Raw genomic sequence first — 24,340 nt, 5'->3', positions numbered from 1 at the left:
CCACCGCCGCCATACCCCCATCGCCAAGGTACGCGTCCGCAAGCGCCTGCCAAAACGCATGGTCGACGCTCCAGTACAGCCACCGCGCCGTGCGATCGACGTCCCGCGCCGACCAGGCTGATTGCTGTGCCGCAGGAAGCGAGAGCCGGAACGCCCGCGTGAAGAGCTGGTAGCGTGTTCGGAAGGGTTGTTGGGGGGCGGAGGGGCCGGCGGAGGAGGAGGAGGAGGAGGAGGACGGGGGCGGGAGACCCATGTTGACGCGGAGTTTCATGGTGAGTTCGTCTTTTGCGTGTTGTGATGGTGATGATATGCTCTTTCTCACGAGCGATGTTACGTCGTCGTCGCTCACTCACTGGCTGGCCTTCGAAATTCGCGAGTGTGCTTCCTTGTCTTGTCTTGTCTTGTCGTAGTGGTGAACTGTGATGGCAGGTAAGCGAACAACTCTTCTTTCTTTTTCGTTCTTCCCGTCCGGGGACCCCCTTCTCTTGTGTACTTAGACACTTACCTGCCTTCCAACTCACACACACCCTCCGACTTACCTCTCTAAAGTGGGAGCCACAGGTGTACGAAAAAAGAAACAGTCCACGAACAAAGACGGCACGTGAACAATGTATGACAGAAAGAACTGAGAGAAGAAAAGATGGGCTGTGGTGGCGTCCGGAGGTTGGTCCCTTTGAACAGATCAAGGACAAGGGAGATGGGTGGGAAACGAGAGAACAAGAGGTTGGGGGAAAACGAGACGAGAGGACAAACAACAAGCATAATGCATACATCGTATATAGCACACAGGACCAAACAAAACGACAAGAAAGAAAGGAAGAAAGGAACGGGGAGGGAAGGGGGAAAACAGGAATATCCCACGATGCTATACACTATATATACAAAGGGTTGTATATACAAGGCAAAGCCCACGATGCCAGCGTTCCAAGAGAGAGCGCATGGCATGGCAGGGCTGGAGAGGGAGGGGGGAGGAGGATGGGGAGGAACCAAACAATTCGGGATGGGAAACGTCTTTATTGTAATAAGTTTTTCTTTTTGTTGTAAAACATCTTCCTCAAAAAAGTCTCACTCTCTCGCTCTACAATGTCTCGCTCTAGTATGTCGTGTGTCTCACCAAGACCACCCACACAACAACCACCCCCCTTCAAACTACGAACAACACACATCCAACCCCTTCCTTTGTCTCGCTCAACCGCTTCCTCCCCCTCTCATCCATCCCCACGGATGCCCTACACCACTCCTCATGCAGATGCAACATGTGGTTTTAACATCTCAAGACAATTCCGCCGCCAAAAGACATGAAAGTGTGGTGCGGTCGATGAAACCCCACCACTAGGTGTGAAAAAGTGTCCAGCTGGCTCCGCTCACACGCTATGGACAGGTATCTAAGAAGTGAAAAGTAGAATGATAGATAGGAAAATAAAAATAGACAAGATAGGAAAATTCCGAGGCAAAATTGTTAAAAGGAGATACTGAGAGTATGGTCTTTGATCTTTAGTGAGTGTGTGGAACATTAGGAGATAGTGAGGTGGAGCGCCGTGCTGGTCATGGGTCATGCCAGCGTAGACGCGTCTGGCTGATCAAATGGCCAGGACAAGGTGCGGACGCTCGCACAAGAACTAGAGGTAACTAAGTGCCCGAGGCCAGTGAGGTGAAGTAATTACATGTTGGGCACGGGGCGGCGAAATATAATATACAGTCGCACATCGGGTCGCGTAGCATTCGTGGTGGTGGTAGTGGTGGTGGGGATGATGACGGGCATCACCTTAATTCCATCCGAGGGAGTTCTCGGCCATGACGGGTGCCGAGATCTGTTGGGTCCTCACGCTTCGTCCATTGCTGCTGCTGCTGCTGTTGTTGCTGCCGCGGCTGTCGCGTCCGCCCGGTGTGTTACGTCCACCTGGGCCACGGCCACCCGACATGAAGGCACCACCAGTATGCTGCATGGATCCGTAGGTGTAGCGGCTGGTGCTGGGGACAGAGCTTGTTCGCTGGTGGCGCATCTTCTTGTTTCGGTACCTGCGGGCAACGAAGAACATGGCGGCACCGTAGGCGATGGCTCCCATGACGGCACCAGTAGCGATACCGGCGCTAGTCGGGTTGACCTTGCGGCTTCCACCAATGTCACCTCCCATGGCGCCACCATTCTCGACAGTGTTGGAGGAAGAGGCTTCGGGGCTGCCAGGCGCAGTCTGCGTGCCATCACCAATGATGGTACCGCCCTCCAAAGGAATGGCCGTGTTGATCAACTCGGTCAACTGGTTGACGATCTGCTGCTCGTTGTTCCAGAAAGGATCAGTGGGAGTGCGGAGCTGGTTCTTCAGGTTGTTGACGAGATCCGAGGGAATCTGGAAAAGAGCCAAAGTGGTGATGAAGCCGGAGTACTGGAGAGTATCGTACGGCTTAAGGCCGAGCATGACAACCTCCTCACGGGTGATGTTGAGAGCATCTGCGATGGCAATGGGCAGGTAGTTGAAGATCTGGTTACCGCCGTCACTCCTGACGATGAATGGGTAGTTGAGGGGCCACTTGAATCCAATCTGTCCCGCGAACTTGCTAGGGTCAGCCTTCTGCAGACCACCGGGAGGGGTGATCATCTTGGGGAGCTCCGAAGGAATGGTGGTCGCGACGGGAGAAGGCGAAGGCGAGTCGGTGGGCTCAGCAATGATTGCAGTCGATCCGACGGCGAAAGTCGTCTCGGTGTTCGTTGCAGTGGGGATGACAGAGACCGGGGGCACGCTAGTGGGTTTGGAAGGAAGCGAGGACGGGGGGGTGAAGGAGATCTCCAGGCTCGAGGTTGAGGGAGTCTCGGAAGGAGCCAGCGTGGGCACGGAGGTAGTGACGTCCACCGAGCCGGTGGTGATCGGAGCCGTTGGGTTGGTCGTGGTAGGGCCAGTAGGCAGATCGATCGTAGCATTCGATGAGAGCGTGGGCACGATGGTAGGGAGATCTGTCGACACGGTTGGGAGACTGGACACCGGCTCCTCGGATGTGGGGATCGACGAAGGAAGCGACGAAGGGAGGTCGGTCGGGACGGTCGATACACCGGTTGGCGGGCCAGTGATTCCGCTTCCAGTGGGCGTAGGGGGAAGAACACCCGAAGTGGTAGAGGGGAGCACAGTCGGCACATCCGTAGTTGGCACGCTGATGCTGCTTCGTGTCTCTGATGGCAAAGGCAGGTCGATCGAGGTCTCAGTGGTCAATGGGACACCAGTTCCGGGTCCGGTGATTCCGCTGGGGACGCCAGTGGGCACAACGTCGGTGGTCGGGGTAGGCAGGAGCGTGGAGATGGCAGTCTCGAGAGAAGACTGAATGCTGGACAGGATTGGGCCAATGGGGTCAGAAGGCACAGGTGCAGTGCCGGTTGGTGCTACAAAGCTGCTAGAGACCAGAGAGGGAAGATCGGTGGCCACGCTCGAGGCAATGCTGGAGATGACGCTCGGCAGATCAGGGATAGGAGTAGGCAATTCGCTGGCGGCCGAGGAAACCAAGCTCTCAATGTTGCTTTCGATGGCGGAGACCGCGCTCGAGATCTGAGTGGGAAGGATGGGGATGATTCCCTCGGTCGTAGTAGGGGCAGTAGGTCCAGGCACGGGGTTGGTAACGCCGCTGGGGTCCAAGAGCGTCGACGAAATAGGGAAGGCGAATGGATCAGACTTGCTCTCGGAAGTGGGGATAGGGAGAGGAATGAGGGGAGTTGGAGTAGGGGCATTCGTCTCTCCGGTACCCAAAGCGGTGGTGATTCCGACCAAGATGCCAGTGGACGATGGAATGACGACAGGCTCAGAGGGCTCGGCGCTAGTCGTGGGCAGGACAATGATCGGGGGCAAAACGCCAGTCGAGGCCTGGGAAGGAGATGGCAAAGGAAGCTCGGTGGGAATCACTCCGCCTGTGGAAGGGAGAGGAAGTACCGAAGGGATGATACCGCCGGTCGAAGGCAGAGGAATGATTGGCGGGAGAGGATCGCTGGTCGCTGGCTGGGGAGTCTGGGATGGCTCGGGGGTCTCTGATGGCTCAGGGGTCGCAGAGGGTACGATGTCGCTGGTGGTAGGCAGAGGGAGCACCGAGGGAATGATTCCTCCTGTCGAGGGCAGGGGAATGATGGGGAGAATACCGCGGCTCGAAGAAGGAGCAACTGGAGTCTCGGAAGGAGTCTCGGAAGGAGTCTCGGAAGGAGCCGTGGGGAAACCAGCAAAGGAAGTGGTGGACGGGAGGGGCTCCTCCTCGGGAGAGCTGACTTGCGCCAAGGTCGTCGTGGGAAGAGCTGGTCCTGGAACGGTAATGCCAGACCCGGTGGGAAGAATGATCTCAGAGGGGAGACCTCCAGTGGAGCCTGTCGGGAGAGGGAGGGGGAGCTCGGGCTGTTCCTCCGAGGTGCTGCTCTGTGCCGGTGCGCTCGTGGGCTCAATAGGACGCGTGGGGAATCCTGGAGTGGTGCCAACCTCAATTGGTGTCGAGGTCTCGCTGGGAGTCTGGCTGGGCTCCTGGGAGGGCGGGAAGATCTCCTCGGCCGGAGTGCTCGACGAGGCCGGGGGAGGCGGAGGGAGCAATGCCGACGTGGAGCTCAGATCGCCTGTTCCAATGACGGGGAGGTTGGGAATCGGGGGAGTGGTGCTTTCAACTGTGGCAGCCGTGGTGGTCGGAATGTCGATGATCACGGACGACGACGAGGAAGAGTCCTTGTTCGAAGAGAAGAGCGATTCCCAGAAGGAAGGCAGATCCCTTGTCTGGCGCGATTCGATGTTCGAAGTAGAAGACGAAGAGGTCGACGACTCGGTTGCGATCGGTGGCGCAGTGCTGTTGGTAACAATCTGGCGCTTGACCTGTCGAGGGAAGTAGTATCGCGGGCGCTCTGCGGTCTGCTGAGGGCCGGGTGCAGGCATCGCCTCTGCTGTCGTCAAGATGTTGCCAGAGCCGGACATGCTGGCGAGCATGAGGGCGGCAGCCCAGACTGTCGTTGATCGAGCCATGTTGTATATTAATATTCACCACTATAGTAATTCCTAATAAAATCTCCGGGCAAACAGAACCACGCTTTGGGGTTCGGGGATCTACAAGCATCAGTATTCGCGTGGATACGTGAAGATCGACAGAACATACAGTCAGGGTAGGTTGTAAACGAGTGTGTACTTGACGAATCAAGGGATAAAGATGTAAAAGAATGGACCTGCAGCAACATGCCAGTCAGTAGATGCCAAAAGACGAATTGAACGTGAGAGCGGGCCCGTAGGATTCGTCATTTGGAGAATGGGTAGGTAGATGGGTGAGGAGATAGGTAGATGGTGGATAGGTAGACTTACTAGACTGTCAGAGCAGCTAGAAAGTAAAGAACAAAGCTCTATGCAGAAGCAAAAGACAGAGTTCCAATGTGTGTGCAATGTTCCGACCCTATGTCGACATTGTCTTCCTAGCGACGACGGACGTTTCTATTCTTGCAGTGGCACGTTCAACGCAGGCAGGCAGGCAGGCAGGCGTTCGACCGTTCAAAGAGATCCAGTGGGAAATGGTGGTTGGGGGAGGCGTCGCGTTCCTTGGTGGTGTTGACAAAGGGATCGCGGGAAGACAGGGCGCAGGTATGGACCTTTGTTTCCCTAGGATCGGTAGGCGAACGTCGTGACTGGATCAGCAGGCGGAGGCTGAGAGGCTGACTGGCAGGTTCGTGAAACGATGTGTTCTGCTGAAAGAATGACGATAACGAGCGACGTCGACGTTGGGCAAACAACGGTCGGGATGCAAAGCGCAAAAGGGCTGGATTTGAATCGGAATCGGAATCGAGTCGAATACGAAAGGAGAGGTCGTGATTCGAGCGAGACGTGAGCAAGGAGCGTGAGGTCGTCGGGAGTCGTGAGGCGACTTTGGAAGGATGAGACCGTAGGTGTCAAGGAAAGGGATGGGACGGGCGAGGGAAGGTAGGGAGGCTGCGACGGCGATGGGAGGAAAGGAGGGAGCGACTGCGAAGAGTGTCGATGGCAGTGCTTGTATCCTGTGGAGATATTGTCGACAACGGCGGCGGCGGGGAGAGAGAAGAGAAGAAGAAGAAGAAGAAGAGGAGAGGAGGAGTAGGAGAGAGGAAGAGAGTAGAAGAGTAGATTAGAGTTGGCAAGGAGGAGTAGAGGAGGGTAGGGGGTGTGGTGGTGGTGGTGGTGGTGGTGGTAGTGGTGGTGAGATGGGATGAGATGGGGATAGGACGGGATAGGCGGCGAAGCGCAGTGGTTAAGGTTAGTAGTGTGCTTGTGCTAATTAGGGTAGGGAACACCTTTTCTGGTGTGTTGGTGGATGCGCAAGCCAAGTTCAGTTCAGACCTGGGAGGGAATGGGTTAGGTCGACAGTGGACGCCGGTAAGTATCAGTAACCAGGGGAGGGAGAAGAGGCCTGGAGGCTGGAGGCAGGGCAGGAAGAAGAGGATGACCTGGAGGATGACCTGGAGGATTGAGGACAGGACAAGGTGTGTGTACAATACAGTGTGTGTGAAGGTGAATGACAAGAATTGACTAGGGATGGATCATGGATGGGTCATGGGTGGATGGCGGCGGGAGACCAAAGACGGGATGGTTCAGGGCAACGCGGCGGGTACGGGACTCGGGCCTATTCAATCAGGAATGGCGTCTACAACTGCTACTTGTACTGTACACTGTAACGAACAGCTCCATTGTCTCTCTACCTAGACTCTAAGAGTACGGAGTAGATGGTAATTAACTCTTGCTCTGTGCACTCCCTCACCAAACACGCAGTACCACCATAACTTGCTACTGGATGGATACAGACGGGTATGTGTGCAACAGTCGAACGAGCTGCGAGAGTCGTGCAAGGGTGCGGAATTAGAGTAGAGATTCCTCTATCATCTATCTGCAGCCCTCCTGTACCTTGCACACACACACACACACACACACACACACACAGACTACACAGTAACTCTGAACAGAGTCACGGTCCTCGTTTGAGCCATAAACACCTCCTGCTTTTCAATATTGTGTACTGTGTAAGTATCTCATCGTAGCCTTAGCTGGGGTTCATAGCTCTTGAATGTCGCATTGGACTGTATTGAGTCTTGACTCTTGACTTGTAATGAACGAGTGTTCCATTCTACCAACGACATACCATACGATGCGCACTCATAATTTGAGTAGATTAAAAAGCGCAGATCGTATCAATTTGTGTTTGTTGGACACGGCGGGAGGAAGCAGGCCAGGACCATGACCAAGGCCAGGCAGGCCAGGCCAGGCCAGGAGTGGTGAAATAGATTATTGAAATGAGGGATGGGGCTTGCTTGCCTCCCCTGATACCCTTGTCCCCTTCAGTCCTGAGTCTTGACTAGGTGATACACGGCGCATCGGATGCAGGGGAGGTCCTGGGTGAATTCCTGGCCACGGCCAGATGTGTTACGGAGTACTTGCAGAGTGAGTGCGTACGGGTAGTTGCTTTGAAAGTAAGCAGAAGACCCTCTCTCCAGTTGCGGTTGTACTCGTAATGCAGAGATGGGCAGTTGGATGCTGTGCTGTTCAGTACTAAGTGGTTTGCTGTGTTGGATGTTGGGTGTTGGGCGAAGGTGTGGGTAACTAGGAGTGACTAGAGTTGCTAGTAACGATGGCTGAGTTTTGTAGACAAGGATGCACCCTGGCCATACAGTGATTAATAGAACGGCCCATGTAACTTTTCCCCTGTCTAAGTTGTTAGCAGACTGGGTAGACCAAAGACTAACAGTAGGAAGAGTGTAAAATTAAATTGTTCTCCACTTGCCTCTCGTCTGGTCTCCTCGCCCTTCTCACACACACGCGCGCGCACACACGCACACACGCACACACGCACACAGGCAGGCAATACCTGGCCCGTCCACTCATAATCTGTTTTACTTTTCTGTCGCAATTCTAGGAACATTTCCCACATTTTCCTGCCCCGACAATCGTAGCTTTTTTGCTCACACCCCTAACGCACATGGCCTAGTGTCGCGGATCAGGTGTTCTCGACTTTGCTCCCACGGGCATGGGAAACAGCTGGTATGTGGCATCGCGTTCTGCTAACAAACAAACAAACAAACAAATAACACCAACTGCGCGCGTCATTCCTTTCCGCGCTGGGTCGGGTACCAAACTTGTCGCACCCTCTTGGACGACTTAACGATGTTGAAAGGTTGGTAGCGAAAGGTGACGAGCTGGGCGAAATTGTCTTGGTGCTTGGAGTTGTTTGGTACGAGGTACGTGGGCAGTGGAGGACGACGGTGGACAGACTACAGACTACAGACTACAGACTACAGACTACAGACTACAGACTACAGACTACAGACTACAGACTACCTACAGTCGACGGCCGACGGTTGATAGTCGGTGGTCGACGCTGGGCTGGTGGGGGAGGTAGCGCCCGGGAAGTTTCCATCCAATCAGGGCGAGTTGAGAGATTGCATGGGGACATGGGCATGGGCATGGGCATGGCAAACACATACGCAGACGACGCAGACCCAAGGCAGAGAAGAACAGAACAGAACAGAACAGAACAAGAACAAGAACAAGAACAAGAACAAGAACAAGAAACAATACATACGAATTAAGAAGAATAAGGCAAAAGGATAATACCGTAATTATCGCGAGGCCACCAACAACAGGCCAACATCATCCATCATCAGCAATCAGCTATCAGCAATAATCAGCCATCCATTCTCCACTGCTCTCATAAATTAATCATAATCTTTTGATTGTCCTCGTCCTTCAATTACGCATTTCCCCTCCTTCCCACTGGTCCCCGCTGCCATAATTTCACCGATCCACTGCTCTATTCCCCGTACCAAGTATTATCCAAGTATCCATCATTTCCTTCCCGCCGTTTGCATCTGTCAAGTCTCCATCCCCGTCATCATCCATCAATCAACCAACTCGTGTTATGATTATTACTGTGTATTATACTCCGTACCTACGGTGACCTTCCCGTACGATACACGCACATATGCGCGTACGCAAGGCGGACGTAAAATCAAATACCATTGCGCTGAGCCTCCCTTGGCCTTGGTATACATTACACGCATCCAGTAATCTGCCATCATCAACCGCCCTCCACCATCCACCATCCTCTGCCCTCAGGCACTCCGCCGGTTTTTACTATTAATTGGTTGCAATAATCATATCAACACCAAAAGGACCTTAATCGGATCAACTAACATTAACAACGACAAGAATCATCAATGATCCCCCTCACTCGTGGACTGAACTGATCTGAACCGTTGCCCATTACTCTCCTAGTTACCTAGTCTACTTAGCAGTGCGTAATATGCCGATTGCCGCTCGTCAATGCTGCCCTCCTCACAGCCACCACTCGAGTCTCTTAACGGCAGATCCCTTTTGATTAAAACAATCAAACAGCAAAACATCTCATTCGTTCGTTCGCTCGTTCATTAATCCACATCACCCATCCTCGTGTCCATCCTCTCAATGCAATTCCAAAAAATCTCCCCAGTCCTAACTGACACCACGCCATATCCTAATCCCGCCTAGTCCTCCAAATCACCAGAAAAGACACCGAAAAGAAGGGGGGGTTGGACTCCAGGTAGAGAGGCCTTATGCTCACATTATTGCGATGTTCGATCCCAATCTAACGACCTTGCCGGTTAATTGTCAAACACAATTCTCCAAATGCAGGACCATCGCTTTTCTTTCTTTTTCTTTTCTGCTTCGGTCGACTTACCTAGGGAATTATCAAACTCTTACACACCGAGTAGGTGCTCGTAACTGTACGTAGGTACGAGTACGACCTTCCGTGACATCTATGATCACCCTGCGCCAACGCCTCAAACTCGAGAGAACTAGCCACAAACCCAGCTTCATTACTCGCATCCAATGCACTCAATAGTTCGCGATGCTACATCGCCCATCGCATGCATACTGTGTACAAAATCATCCCATTCTAACCTCACCTAACAATTCTCTTCCTCGCTATGGAGTGAACTACCAGTCGGCCCATTTCGTCATAGCCGTGGAAGTCCAATAAAATCGGCACTTAGCATTCCTCGGTCCACTACCCACTGGCCCATTGTTTCAATTCCTAGCCACCGCCGCCCCCTTCATAATCTCCCCGTCTCGCATCCCCCAGGAACTAGGAAAGGTAGCCTTGCACTGTTGCACATCTTTCAAGTCTAGACTACCTGCTTGCCTAGTTACCTTACTTGCGGTAGGTGAGTGGGTGTAACTGTGCGACTGTGTGTGTGCAACTCGCACGGAGTAGATTCCGATAGAAGAATGAGTGAGGAGAGGAGGGTTTCTGGAAGGTGGGAGGGAGTTTCAGCACCAGGTGTGCTTCCGTGGTTGGGGAGATGTGCCGGTTTGGGGTAGATTGGTCGGAAGGTACCTAGATGGCGGAGTAGATGGACACTGGTTGGTGATGATCGATAGCTACAGAGTATGGAGTATACTGTGTATCGAGTATACCTAGAGACGGGACATGTTCCTATCGCACATCGAAACGTATATGCGCACAAGATACCCGGAGTATCTCAGTATCGTATCAATCCGCAACACTATCGTCGTCGCGACACGATTCAATACACATCCAGACGTGCCTACCTACATTCACCAACACTGTCAAACTTAAACGGATATACATGCCAGCCTTGTCTTCCACAACCACTACATAGTTCAAACCTTCTACATAGCGCTACACTACGCTACGCTACACCCAACCTACACCCAACCTACAACTCCACCTAAAACTTCACCTGAAAACAGAACCTGAAAACAGAACCAAACAACATTCAAGAACTAACTATCGTTTCACATCACCTCCCTATATGCGCATGACCGACTACAATACTCGCTAAAGGTTTCCCAATAAACCGCATTTAACCTTTAACCCTCCCTTTTTCCCTTTCAAGGTCTATCGCAATTGAGGTTTTGGAACTATCGAATTTGTTGTTTTGAAACCTTCAAGTTTTGGATCTATTGAAAAGGAAAAAAAAAATAGAGAAGTCACATGGGAGTTTGAAGCTTGGAGAGAAAGGAAGAGCGTTTGGGCTATTTTTGGGGAGTTTTTTTTAAATCTTTAGATATCTATGTATACATTTTGGTTCGAAACTAGACTACACCCGCCTACAGTGACTCGTGAGGCTGGGTTTGGGTTTGGTTTGGTTTGGTTTGACATTTCGATAGTTTACTTTTATGAAAAAGGTTTGAAGTGACGGGGACTTTTGTCTTCGAAAGAAGAATGAAGGAAGGGTTAGATTCTTTCTTGCGCGCGAGAAGACATGCAGCACACGAGAGAAGTCGTGAGAGTGAATGTACACCTTGGCGTCGGCCCCACCCAACCCTCTCTTCTGCATGTAGGAGTGAAAGAACCAACACAGTACCTTCTCGATGGACAATACTCACGCATATCATATCACCGTCCTTATCACTATGCTGCACCGTTTCCATGCCGGATAAAATAGAAAACTACTCCGTCCTCGCCTCATAAACGCAGCGAGAAAAAACCCCGATATCAGGCGCGCCGGAGGGACGCAGGAAAGGTCAGGTCGGGTCGCCCGTAGATGTCCGTCGCCTCGCGCGTCGCGGGACGATGTAAGCCATGCGTTTTGTGATGGGACGAAAGCGAAGCGAAGCGAGGTGAGGGTTATCTTGTTGGGGTTTTTGCCTGCGTTTTCTGCAGGAGTGACTGTCTATGTATGTGCGTGTTTTGTTTATTGGATGGGATGGTATGGTATATTTTGTTCTAGAGGGCGAGGTAGTTAGGAGGCATGAGGGGAGATGGTAGATGGTATGTGGATGGTGGTGGAAGTTGATATCACGGTTCCTCTTCAACGTCAAAGCAAAGCATGTATACTCACCATCCCATACTCCGTACATACATACCTACATACAAAAAAATAGTTTACACAACCAAACCCCACAAGAAAATGAAAACCCTACCGACGAGTCGCCTCCGCCCATCCATCCATCCACCACCGTCGGCGTTCACCCCGTCAGGCACTCACCCACTCCCTCACTCCGTCAGACAATAAAACAACCAGGCAAGCCATGCATGAAACAAACGAACCACGCACTCACTCCAGTCCGTCGCCTGCCTCCCTCCCTCCTCGTTCCTTCCTTCTCCGCACCGGACTGCAGCACGCACGTAGAATAGATGAGATAGGATGGATAGAGACCATTTGCCTGACGATCCATCCTCCCGCCGCTCGTTCGACGCAAACGGACATTTTCTCTTCGCGGGTATAGGACGTGAGGGTGCACGCGCACACACATGTACGGAGACTAATGTTAACGGTGCCATGGGTTCAATTAGATGTGCTGTGCTGAATTCGGTAATGTGTGCGTACATACTACATGATGTATGTGAGATGGGTACCTAAGTACCTGGTATCTAGAGAGTCGAGGTGACGTCGATCAAAGGCGCGGATTATAGTACATACACACGTTCAATTGGGTGAACTAGAGATTTACGGTGATACTGTTGAAAAAAAGATACACTGTTTGCGGGTTCCTGTCAATTGGCCTATTGTTTCGACAATGACTACGACGTGATGCTGGATGTGTAGGGAGGGTAGAGAGAGGACGGAAGGGATGGGGGGCCAAGTTAGCAACCTGGTTCTCGGTATCGTTCGTTGATCAATTAACTAATCAACAATGGTATTATGAAGGAAGTAAGAAATATTGGTGGATGCACTGCTTGATAGTTGGTGGTTAGTTACGACCAAGTATGGACTGTCGCTGATGTTGTAAACGCTGAACTACGATCTCCAAACTCTTCGCCTCGTATCTACGTGCAAGGCTTAACCCTCATCTACCCACACTGCTACTACGACGGCGGCAATAGAACGCAGATTTCTCGATCTATCCCCATCAGCTCTCGTCAGAAGCACCCCATGTGGAAATTGACAACAATACATTAAGAACGCCATCGTCATCATTCATCTTCACTACGGGCTTCGCCAAGAGAGTGTAGGGCGCGTAAGATTTCGTGATGTGAGAATTTAATACGCTTTCGCTTTTTTCGAGGCTGAGGTTTGGGACGTCCTGAAGGAACTTTTCCTTGGTGGGAATATGGGGATTTGGAATCCTTGTGGTGGGAATTAGTGTTTTGGGGGCCGGTGTCGAAGGAGTGTTTTTTGGGCTGGAGTTGGAGGTTCTTTTCGCCCGGTTGTTAGTGATCCTGCAACGATGGTATTGGGACGGAGACTTGATGAAGGATCGATTCATGGATTATGGATCTTTTAGGTGTAATGGCGAATTTTCAATTGTAAGATCGATCCTCTTTGACGTTTCTATAATTTGATTAAAAACCAGTCTTCGCCAGACGGTCGCATCTATGGTCAAGGGAAATTATAGTAAAATTACAAAATAAGCATTCACAAACATAGATACTTCCAATCTGCCAAACGTCCCCATCTGCTTTTCTATCAGTTACATAAAACAATACCTACATCCCAAAAGACCCAATAACCCCATCACCGCCATCTCCCAAGGGCTTAAGTCTCACCTCCCCTCGCAAGATACGCCCCGCCCACCCAACACACACGATCATCACCACGCCCATCCCAAGCCACCAACAGACAAATAATCCATCCGGACAATAATACACACCACTCCTACCCTACCCAGCTAGTCGAAAAACCTCGCCTTGCCACCCATCTCACTTTCCCACGTGCGTCCCTTCTCACCATGACAGTCCGATTCAGGACCCCTACACAGACACAGACACGTAGTTTGAGCCTCAACGACAACGAACGACGTGGGGCGTTGGTGCGTTTACCTGGTCAGTCTGACAGGAACAGTCCAGGGTTTACTTCGGCCGGGAGTTGAGGGTATAGTAAGGTAAGGTAAGGCGGGCTGGCTGTGAGGCTGGGTTGGGACCTGCAGGAGCCCGTTTCCGTTGACAGATTGGGGTGGTTGATGGTGAGGGTAGTTGGGTTCGAGTCCGTCGGTCGGTCTGTGTAATAATCGAACGTTTTAGGATTTACCGGTTCGCGATATGGGTCTGTATGTGGGTTTGATGTGAGGGTTTTGCTGTGGGTATGGGTTATGGGGACTTTGGGTTAATTGTTTGGTTGGGCTTATATCTGAATCAATGGATGGAATATGATGTTATGATCTATTTATTATATTTATATGCATATGTGATTAGGAGTACAATGAATACTGATTATTGCAAGTTTTTTTGGTTGTTGTAGAGTCTATCAAAATTATTCTTCCATATCAACTTGTTCATTGCATAACTAGTACTTGATAGAAGAGAAAAAGGTTAGCTATAGAGCAGACAACGCACTTGAGATTTCGCAACAACCTGTTTCATAATGTATAATTAGTTAAACACCAGCACAGAACGGTTCCAACATCCCCGTCATCATCCTTCTTCCCTCGGACCATCTTGCACGCGAATCCATTATCGTACATGCATCTACACCTCATCACAGACCACCACGCATCCGCCGCCCACGCACCAGCTCCAACACCCAAAGCAACCTTCCCAATATTCAGGAGTGGAACTTCATGTCCCCTGCTATCTTCTCAATTATCCTCGTAATTATCGAATCGACATGCATGTTACTAAAAATTCGCCTTGTTTTTCGATTCCCGAACCCCGAGGAGGCGAGCTCGTATTCATGTATGCACTTGTACCGGCGAGCGAGCGAAGAAGGCGTGGGTCAGAACGACCACGCGTGGTGTACATGTGTACACCCTTGCGAGGTACCAATTCCCGTAATGATAGACGGGTTTCTATGTCTAGAGCCTGTGGGTGGTTTGGCACACCAACACGGAGAGGCTACGATGTTGGATAAGCTATGAAGAAGAAGGCGGAGACCACCATCGCCCTGGCCGAATATGAGCAACGAAGTAGGCGTGGGTAATATCGTCGTCGTCTTTCTCGTTCTCGACAGAATTCGGTGATTAAAAGAAATTCAAAATTGACTAAACCATAAGTACATGTAGTAAACATTAAATCAATAGGAGCTAAGTAGAAACCCAGCATCGAAACGAAAGGATACGACCAAACAAGCTTTTCCTCAACGATCAACCGGGAACCGATATCTCGGACGCGAGAAAGAGCAGAGCCCACGCGACGGGGACGAGAAACAAACCAAACGAAACAAACTTATGCCTGTAGCGTGTACTGTAGATCCGGCGAAGACACGTATGTCCACGCCACATGAAGAAGCAAAACGAAACGAAAAACCAAGTACCTACGCGCATCCCAGCTACTCGGCCATCGATCATTCAGAAGCATGGATACCCATTGACGAGAAGTTCAATGAACGTAAATGACGTATAGCCCATTACACCCAGCCAGTTCGCTGGAATCTTCACGTAGACCTCCCATGAATCCCAATATGGTATCTCAATCGCAGAACATCTCTCCGAACGAGTCTCCTTCCCTTTCTCCTCTCTTACGTGACGTCTCTCTCAACTCCTACGGAAGGACAAACATGAGAGGATTTCCAACCACTAGCCACGTTCCTCCAAAAGAGCCCTCCACGTAAAACGTCACTGCCATGCTCGTGCGTAGTCCGTCGAACCATGCCACACCAACGGATCTCCGTCCGATTGCCGAACGGGAAAATCACACTGGTACCACCCGGTTCCTGAGTGTATCCCTGTGTAGTTAGTGGGAGATATGACGACAGAGCGAGGTAAGGTAGGTGGTGATAAATCGCCGGGATCTGTGTCTGAAGGTTTGTGGTTAGTCATTCGTCGTTCGTCGTTAGCTGTGAACGGGGAGGTGGGATGGTGGGAGGTTGCTCTGTAGGGAGTGGTGGAGATAGAGGAGTGCGATTTGGTGGATTGTCGTCACGGTCTTCCGGTTCTTGAAGATTGGTTTAGGGGAGGAAATGGGGACGAGAATTGACGGTAGGTATGGGAAGAAGTATTTTCGGTTTAGTGACAAGGCATGGGAATGGACTGTGTAGTATTTCATTCAGGATCATTCAATGGCACTCCATCCTCCCATTGTCATGGGCCCGATTATTCGTAGTGGAACCCACGTAAAAGTAATATCCAAAGTACAACATAGAAACCAATTACACGCCCATTCCAAAACCCCAAAGACGGAAAATAACCGTAGAGAATATCTAGTGAGCTTTACCATGATGATAGCATATATCAATTCTTCATTCTCGAAAAATGTGAACCTTCACTTTCTCTTTGAGTTTATATCACTGGATCTTGAATGGTTGTACTCCTACTCGCCTCGGTCAGTGCAACTTCAGAACTATCAACTAATCAAATTTCAATCCAGCAAGTATAGTATCTAATGGTGAGCTCTTTCGTTATCCAGCTCGTTCTACTTGAACGCTGACACGGTGCTCCTGGCGAAAAGTTGACGAGTGTTTTCAGGGAGGCTTGATCCACGAAACAGTGCCAGAGGTCGTCACCAATATACCCTATAGTCCTATCCATGCCTAGAGCTCTGCAAAGAGAGGTACATAACTTGTACCCTTGTTGATATACTACTTTCATATTCCAGCATGGAGGTTGATAACTAATCAGAAACTAGATATGTAGTAAACAAGTACTACCGTTACTCATGGTGGGTTCCCATGAATATGTGATCCGGTTTTACAATTAGTACTTTAAGAATCGTACCTTAAGTCTGTAGGTAACTGTTCGTAGTGTCGTCAGTATGCTGCAGTCAGTAGTATTGGTTATAGAAGTCTTGACACAAATAGTCCATTTAATATTGATATATGGGATACCAGGACTAATATTATATCCTTCATTTCAACGGTGTCGATGATCAATTTCTAACTTGAGAAATTTGAGTCTTGTGAAGATTTACTATATAAAAATTAAGTTTTATACTCAGTTTAACAGAAACTCATAAGAACAACGAAAAGCATTCACGGAAATTCCCTCGATTCATTAATCAACGACCAAAGAACTAGTGAACAGTCAAAATCGCATATCCAACCAATCCCAAACAGAACTCGATCGCCGTATCAAACGACAAGAACCCCTCATTCCAATTCTCCTCGAGACAAAAGCCACATTCACAAACTTTCCAATCTTCCATCTCAAGAAGCTATACACCTACTTACCCGCCTAGCTATTGCTCACAAACGAATTACACTCAAGCCCAACCTCCCCGGAAAACATCACATCTACCATAGAAAAACTTAACGTACGTAGCCTTAACACCCTCATCACGTTCCACCCGCTCTGCTCGTGCCTATCTCACCACTCTATCTACATACCGTGAAACTACTGGACTATTACATACCAGGCTGTGTCGTGGTGCTAAGGCTGTGATGTCTTTGTCCTTGCCTTGTCCTTGCGTATGGTTATGTGTCAAGTAAGGCATGAAAAAACTTCTGTCTACCGGGATTACATCGACGGAAGATGGAGAAGGAGGGTGAGTGGTTGTTGCTACGACCAGGGGCTTTGAAGGACGGAAGAGGGGGAAGAGGCTGAAGGGGCGGCGATGGGATAGAAGGATGGGGTAGTGATGGCAAGAAGAGGGAGTCCAGTGCGTGACAGAGATGAGATAGCGTACGTGAGTGTGCTCTGTTCAAGAGAAAAGCAAAGAGGAGGGAGGAGACTGTTCTCACGTACACACCTGACTCGAAAGTCAGATCAATCGAAGAGGGTAGATACCTGGTACAGAGAGAAAGTGTCATTAAGTAGAGTCAGTCACGCAACATCAAACATGTACTTGATTTGAACTTTTTTTTCATTCTTGCACTTAAGTCTTTTCTTTCCATTCGTGGGTACTCGCTATTATACTACTACTTCCGAGCGCGTTATGTACGCATGGATGATTGTTATGTTATGTACCCCAAGAAAAGGGACAGTGGTCCATGGTGAGTGAATCCCACACCTTTCGAAAAGAAAGCACGGAAGAACACCAGAATCCAGGATATTGAACGCCATATGCAATCAACCCCAATCTGTCACCATCCATGATCGTACCTTGGGGAAAGGAGTGGAGGGAAAGACCAGCACATTCTGCTCATGATCTCCGCTCGCACATGGGCCGAGAAGAAAATACAAAGAACACCAGACTCATCCATTCCCCTCCTCTCCCCTCCCTCAAAACGCATGACCCAAGCATGCCGACAAGTTAAACAGGTGCAGAAACAAAAAGACTGAAAGGAGATTCGTGTCGTTTGGTATTAAAGTACAGTCATTGGGGGGGGAGGGGGGGGGGGGGGCCCGTTTTTCTCCCGCACGTCTCAGCCGTTATGTCCCTATGGTTGGTTCTCAATCCTCGAACTTTGTAGTAGAAGGGCCCTGGTAAAAAAAACAGGAATATAGACTCGGCCAGGGAGGCAACAGAAGAAGAACATGCAAGAAAGGAACAAATGGGGGAATATGTGGGATGGAAAACAGGAGCCAAAGTGGGTATGTGGGCTTCACTGCTGATTCAAAGAGAAATGTCCAGAATGGAAGGCAATATGATCCTCAGAACAGAATGTCTAAGCTTGAGAGGCTTGCTCTCGGCTTAGTGGTACCTCGGTGGCGTGCCCTGTCCGTTTGGTATTTGTTGTTGCTGTTGCTGCTGAGGCGCACCACCTGCGCGTTGCTGGAAGTCCATCTCCCTCCTCATGAGATCCAGGGTCTGTGGGAAGTAGGGCTCCACACCGAAGGTCCTCAGGTAGGTGGCGGTCTTCTCGATCCTCTTGATCTCCCGCGACACGTTCCATTCCTCACCCTCGTTGAAGCGCCTGCTCACGACCTCGACCATGGCATCGTCCAACTTGCTATAGAAGTCCCGACGTGCGATGATGTCGTCTTCGTCGCTGCTGTCGAGACCGCCGTGCGAGTTCAGGTTGCCGCCGAGCTTGAGGACGAGGTCGAAGGCATGCCTGGGGCCGGTCGGAAGCAGGGAGAGGCGGTTGATGTCGGGGAGGAACTTGAGCATGGCGGAAGCGAAGTGTGCGGAGGAGATGGAGTCGTTGAGGTCGTCCTGGAGACGGTGGAGGTCAAAGTTGACAATTGTGATCTTGCGATCAAGTTGGGCATTGAGCGTCACGGCGGCATCGGGTGTGGTGGTGTCCATGATCTTTGCGATTGAGGGAGGGACATCTGTGGCAATCGTTGTTAGCTTCACTATATGCGCAGATATTTTGTTTATTTGTTTTGGAGACGGGAGCTCATGAACTTACCAGGACGAAGACCGCGCTTGTCAATCCAGCTGTGCACCTCTGCGCGCTGCTGCTCCAATTGCTCGACCCAGTTCTGCATCTCTGCGAGCTGGCTCTCGAGGTGCTCAATCTTCTCCGTGTATGGGCGGATGGCTTGATTGAAAGCCTGCGCAAGCAGGTCTGGCATTGGCTCTGCCTTCATTCCGGAGTTTGTGTTCAAGGGGGCAGGCACATTTGCTCCCATGGACGGCATGGAGTTGTGACCGCCGTTCTGTACGGGGCCGCGATTGAAGGCCTCCTGTGGAGCTTGCTGACGTGGGTACATGTCTGTCTTCTCTTCGGTGGGGGAGGTGACGGGCTGCTGGGTATTGGCGCGCGAGGACGAATCAGGTCGCTTCTCGTACTCGTCGTATGATTGCGAGCGGACTGGCGCGTCGTTGTCGATGTAGCTGTTAGCGCGAGAACGGCGTTTGAAGAACATTGCGGGAAGAAGAAGAAAGGACGATGGAGGGAAGTGGAAGGGAGCAGCGGATTATATGGCGTGGCTAAGGGGAGGCGGGATGGGGGGACGGGCGACGGGTGAAGGTCGACGGGAGCGGAGATTGGTTAGGTGGGGAGTGAGAGAAAAGTGTGGTCGGTGGGTTGGATGATTTGTTGGGAGGCTGGAAGAGAGTGGATATGAGAAGTGAAGGAGGAAGACGATTAGTGGGCGAGAAATTGGGATGGCTAAGAGATGGAGGTGAGTTTGGGGATATCGGGAGGTTGGGAGGGGAGAGCGAGCGAGTGAGCGAGTCGTAAGAACGAACGAAAGAAGTAGAAGAAGGGCTGGGATGTTGTTGTGGTTTATTATTATGGGTTAGAGGAATAACAAGATTACTATGAGTACGGGCGGGAGTAGAGTAGAAGAAGTAATAGCAGAGAATAAGAAGAAGACTGGGGAGAAAGGATGGATATAACTAGATGGGATGGATGATGGATGATGGATGGGAGAAGGAGGTTTCACGACGTGCGACGGGCGGGAAGTCATGTTGGGCAGCATATGCTTGTGTCCTATGACAAGTCCAGGGAGGAGAGGAGAGCAATGACTATGTTTATGTTTATCATGATAACTAATTGATAATGTCAGTCTTGTATGAGTGTTCTATTCCATTGTTTTCATCATCTGAATTGCCATTTACCATTAATTAGTTATACCATTTGATGTCTCTCCATCAACCAAAGAATTGTAGCGGAAGGCGGACGGGACGCTTTGGCCATCTCGGCTGCCCGGCTCTCCTCGAAGCCACGCCACCCCCCAGCCACCTAAAAACCTCCCTTTAACATCATTACACTTCCAATACACTACGATACGGACTACCTTACAGTACTATACCATAATGTGATGATACCTCCGATTCTGGATCAATATAACACGCTAACGCAAATTACTGTTCATGTGCACTGCGAACTTCAGTTCATACAATATGCGCAAAGACATTTCTGATAGCGCTCGTGTGACCTCGAGTCTCAGGATCCTTGTCTCATCCAAACACAAGGCTTGGTATGGGCTATTGAGTAAAAGGTGTACTCCGTATACTCGGGTATTATTCGCAGTAGATGATTAGATGGCATATTCACTATCATCGGCATTATTTTGTTGATTCGTTACGTGGAATCATTTTTACCTTTCCCTACCTTCTTCAAACTGGTATCCTTTTTATATGTACTACCATACTCCTTACGTATCCTCCGACATTCAAGGACCGAGTATTTTTATATCTTCTCCGAGCTCTCTAGTGGAGGAACGGCCTTTGCCCCATTCGCCCCAGCTACATCTCCATTTACCTTCCCATTAGCCTCGACAGCACTTCCATTCTTCTTCTCCTTCTTCTCCCCGAATTTAACACCTCCGATGATGTGCCCTGACACCAACTCCAACCCCGCCACAAACACACCCATCAGACTCGCAATGAAGAAGTGGCTGATCGTCGTTCCAATGTCCAACCAGCTGCCCTCATCCTTGACCATGTAGAAGAAGTTCAGCGTCATCACATCTCCCGCCGCCATCACCACCATGAAGATCGCACTGGGCGCCACCCCGAGCCTGCGGTTCAGGATTCCGAAGTTCGCGCTCAACACCGCGAATGGAACCATGATCTTCATCATTAGTAGGGCTCCCTGCGAGAAGGGATCAAACACCGGTATCAGTCGAGAGACCGCGTCGAGAGAGAATGATGATATCGAAGCGATGTTGCCAGTCGAGAAGAACGCCGATTGCAGGAAGAAAAAGAAGAAGAGCGCGATTCTGGCGTCTGCTAGAGTGAGAGCTCGGTACTGCCCTGCGCCCAGGGAGGTTATCCGATCAGCGGCAGCCGCCACAGCTGGCTCGAGTACATTCGCTGAGCCAGGAGTGCTGTCTGTGGGCTTCGAGCTGTGCTTGGTCGTGTCGGTGTAGATGTGGTGCTCAAGTCGCATCCAGCTGAACAGACATAGACAGAATGCAAAGTAGAATAAGCCCTCGTAGGAAATGGTGAGGATGATGAACGAGGGTGCGAACTGTAGGAAGATGACGACCAAGCGGTGGATGTAGTGATTGTTTGGCTGCAGACCGTGCAGGAATGGCACGATCAACGAAGCAACTGCGTGCTGTTAGTATAGTTGACTCTATGGTCATCATGAGTCGGTTAACATACTCAAAGTGATCCATCCCACAGACTGCGTACCAAGAGGCAATCCCTGCCTAGCGTTGAGGTACCATACGCTTGATCGAGTCACAATCATAGCAAGAGCCACCAGACCGATCTATCGACTTTAGTAAAGTGGTAGAGCTGAATACACCCATAGTCGCATACCTGTGTGCCTAAGATGATGCGCGAGAGTCCGTCTGCTGCTGGAGACGACAGTTCGTCCTTGGACGACTCGGCATCGACTAAGATACTCTTCTCAAAGATCAGATATAGACCTCCGACCGCAAACATGAGTCCACCTCCAAGTAGGCTAGAAGACCAGTCAGCTTGAAACAATACACTCGAGCGTAACACTTACATCATATTCAAATCCTCCACTTTGTTCGCAGGCAGTAGGGTGAAAATGCTCATCACAATGCAGGACAAAGCCCAGGTGAGAACGAGCCATACGTTACGCTTGACAAAATCTTGTCCATAGAATGCAGGCCACATTGTGGCAACAAGGTAGCAGGCGGTAAAGATCTCTCGCCGGAAGTAGCTCCAGACCTTTGCGAGCGTCAGTTATGCCGATTAGGGGACAGGTACAGTGCAGCTTACCAATGCTTCAAGGAGACCGAAAAATCCAAGTACAGAGAGCACAAGCTTGATCGTGTCTACAGGAGACGATATATGGCCGAACAAGACTTTGCATCCCTGGACAAGAGCAGGTCTGCTCGCCCATACCTCCTCCCAGAACATGACTGGAAAGAATGCGTAGACATAATAAATCCACGGCGACTTCTGAACAAACAATACAGAGTACAGGCCAACAAGTGTGGATGAGAAAATGATCATGCTTGGAACAGAGCGTAGAGTCTCCGATTTTCCGTGCAAGACGTGGAGATCAAGGACGGTAGTAATTGCATAGGCAATCCAACCAACATATCCCGCAGTGACTAGAGTTCGTAGGAACAGCCAGTCGTAGGTCTGGAGATATCGCAGTCCTTGGATGCCGGTCTGGATGAGAGCGGTTGTTTCTTTGATCGCCTCTTCCGAATCTCCCTGATCCATCAACCCTTGAATGTGAGCAATCCGATATTCCACGGAATGCGTCTCGTCTCCTAACTCAGCGTACGGCTTGTACCTCAGTTCAGTAGACTTCTTCTGCTCTTCTTTGATACGGTACATCTCAAGAATCTCCTTCGCGTTTGTCAACAATGCCTCCGCTTTGGACTTCACATCTGTGTCCAAGTACGAAAGTGGCAATTCGCCAACAGAGTTCGTCGGGAAGGCAAGTCCTGTCAGATAAGCCATTAGAGCAGCCACATCGGCTTGAGCGACATCGTGTCTTTGGATGTGGTCCAAGCCCCAATCCGAAGAGAAACCATCTTCATGACCCTTGGCTGAACCACTTGGATCCACGACTGGCTTTGCCACGCCAGATCCCCATGCAATTAAGGGAGTTCGTGTGTTGTCCGGATGTCCATCTCCATGACTTCCCCAATCGCTCATGCCGTGATCTGCTGTGAAGACGAAGGCTGTCTTACCATCGTCATAGAATTCTTCTATCAGCTTCGTAATTTCTTGGACGCCTTGATCTACGACCTGGATATTGTGTAGATACTGCTTCGAGTATGGTCGATGCGAATGTCCAGTGGTATCTAGTCCGAGCAGATGCAAGAAGAACACATTCTGCTCCTTCCGCAGCTCTGCATCGAGAGTAGAATTGGTCTTCGCATTCTCAAAAAGCTTCTTGACCTTGTCAAAGACCCAGATGTCAAGCTCCAGCGCCTCCTTTGAGAAATCCTCAAAATCGGCGTCATATGAGTCTGCATCTACTCTTCCAGGAACTGCTCCCTGTTCGAACATGGGCAGGATGTCCGGGCTCCCCCAACTCCAAGTATGCCTGCTCCGGTTGAAGACGCTGTCAAAGTTTACGGGATTCAGTTTCCAGCCTGTCATCACCGCAGAGACATCTTCGTAAAGCCCAGCAATGAGGGCCACATGGCCCGGCCGAGACTCTGTGGGCACTCTCGTGTGAGAGACTCCAAATGTACCGTGTTCGAGGACTCGAGAACGTAGGAACGGGGCGAGGGGACGGGGAACTTTTGCGGCTTCGGAATCCTCGCTATTCGGAGACGGGTCAGGGAACGACTGGAAGGCTTTATCGGCGCGGAGACCGTCTCCTACGATGTATTAGCATTGTTCGACTTAAAAGGACGTTGATTTCACAAACCGACAAACAGAACCAGTCTCTTAGCAGGAGCTTCTTGGGTGTCGACACGGTGCTCTCGCATGCCATGGACAATAGGGCTCACGAAATAAATCGAAAAAATGCTGCAGCCTCGTCAATTCCTCACTCTCGCATGAATTGTACTCGACGGACGTACCTGTAGATGTAAAGCAGATGGAAAAGCACCGCGATTGCAAGGAAACGATTACGCCCAAGCTGCGCCATGTTGGCATAAAGGAGCGAATGTCTCAAGAAAGACAAATTTATTAAGAGAAAACTGGCGCTTCGAAGGGGTGAATACCGTAATGGCTCGACATGGACAACGACGCCATTGAGGTGCGCTCCTTGCCAAGACAATCTGGAACATTTCCTAATTGGGTGGACTGTACATACATAAACGCGTCACCTTCAATC

At 50.5% G+C, this 24,340-nt stretch overlaps 3 protein-coding genes across 3 annotated transcripts; all 3 read right to left on the bottom strand.

The window, feature by feature from the left end:
• Positions 1 to 7,145: 7,145 nt before the first annotated feature.
• BU24DRAFT_118098 (uncharacterized protein) lies at positions 7,146 to 8,117 on the bottom strand. The gene is made up of 2 exons (XM_033520866.1): positions 7,738 to 8,117; positions 7,146 to 7,658 (listed from the first exon to the last, which is right to left on the bottom strand). Exons 1-2 carry the CDS (start codon positions 7,836 to 7,838, stop codon positions 7,295 to 7,297), a joined length of 465 nt encoding a protein of 154 aa, XP_033387688.1. The 5' UTR covers positions 7,839 to 8,117; the 3' UTR covers positions 7,146 to 7,294.
• A 10,099-nt stretch (positions 8,118 to 18,216) lies between these two features.
• Positions 18,217 to 19,716, bottom strand: BU24DRAFT_118014 (uncharacterized protein). Its single transcript, XM_033520865.1, has 2 exons — positions 19,070 to 19,716; positions 18,217 to 18,989 (listed from the first exon to the last, which is right to left on the bottom strand). The coding sequence occupies exons 1-2, from the start codon at positions 19,527 to 19,529 to the stop codon at positions 18,406 to 18,408; spliced, it is 1,044 nt and encodes a 347-aa protein (XP_033387687.1). The 5' UTR covers positions 19,530 to 19,716; the 3' UTR covers positions 18,217 to 18,405.
• An 878-nt stretch (positions 19,717 to 20,594) lies between these two features.
• BU24DRAFT_418956 (GPI ethanolamine phosphate transferase 1) lies at positions 20,595 to 24,212 on the bottom strand. The gene is made up of 7 exons (XM_033527096.1): positions 24,084 to 24,212; positions 23,930 to 24,030; positions 22,312 to 23,879; positions 22,073 to 22,260; positions 21,880 to 22,024; positions 21,721 to 21,829; positions 20,595 to 21,666 (listed from the first exon to the last, which is right to left on the bottom strand). Exons 1-7 carry the CDS (start codon positions 24,149 to 24,151, stop codon positions 20,801 to 20,803), a joined length of 3,045 nt encoding a protein of 1,014 aa, XP_033387686.1. The 5' UTR covers positions 24,152 to 24,212; the 3' UTR covers positions 20,595 to 20,800.
• Positions 24,213 to 24,340: the final 128 nt, after the last annotated feature.

The sequence above is a fragment of the Aaosphaeria arxii genome, assembly GCF_010015735.1.
Source record: "Aaosphaeria arxii CBS 175.79 unplaced genomic scaffold BU24scaffold_2, whole genome shotgun sequence".
Taxonomy (NCBI): domain Eukaryota; kingdom Fungi; phylum Ascomycota; class Dothideomycetes; order Pleosporales; genus Aaosphaeria; species Aaosphaeria arxii.
Note: the sequence above shows the minus strand (reverse complement) of the source record. Positions and strands in the feature narration are given on the sequence as shown.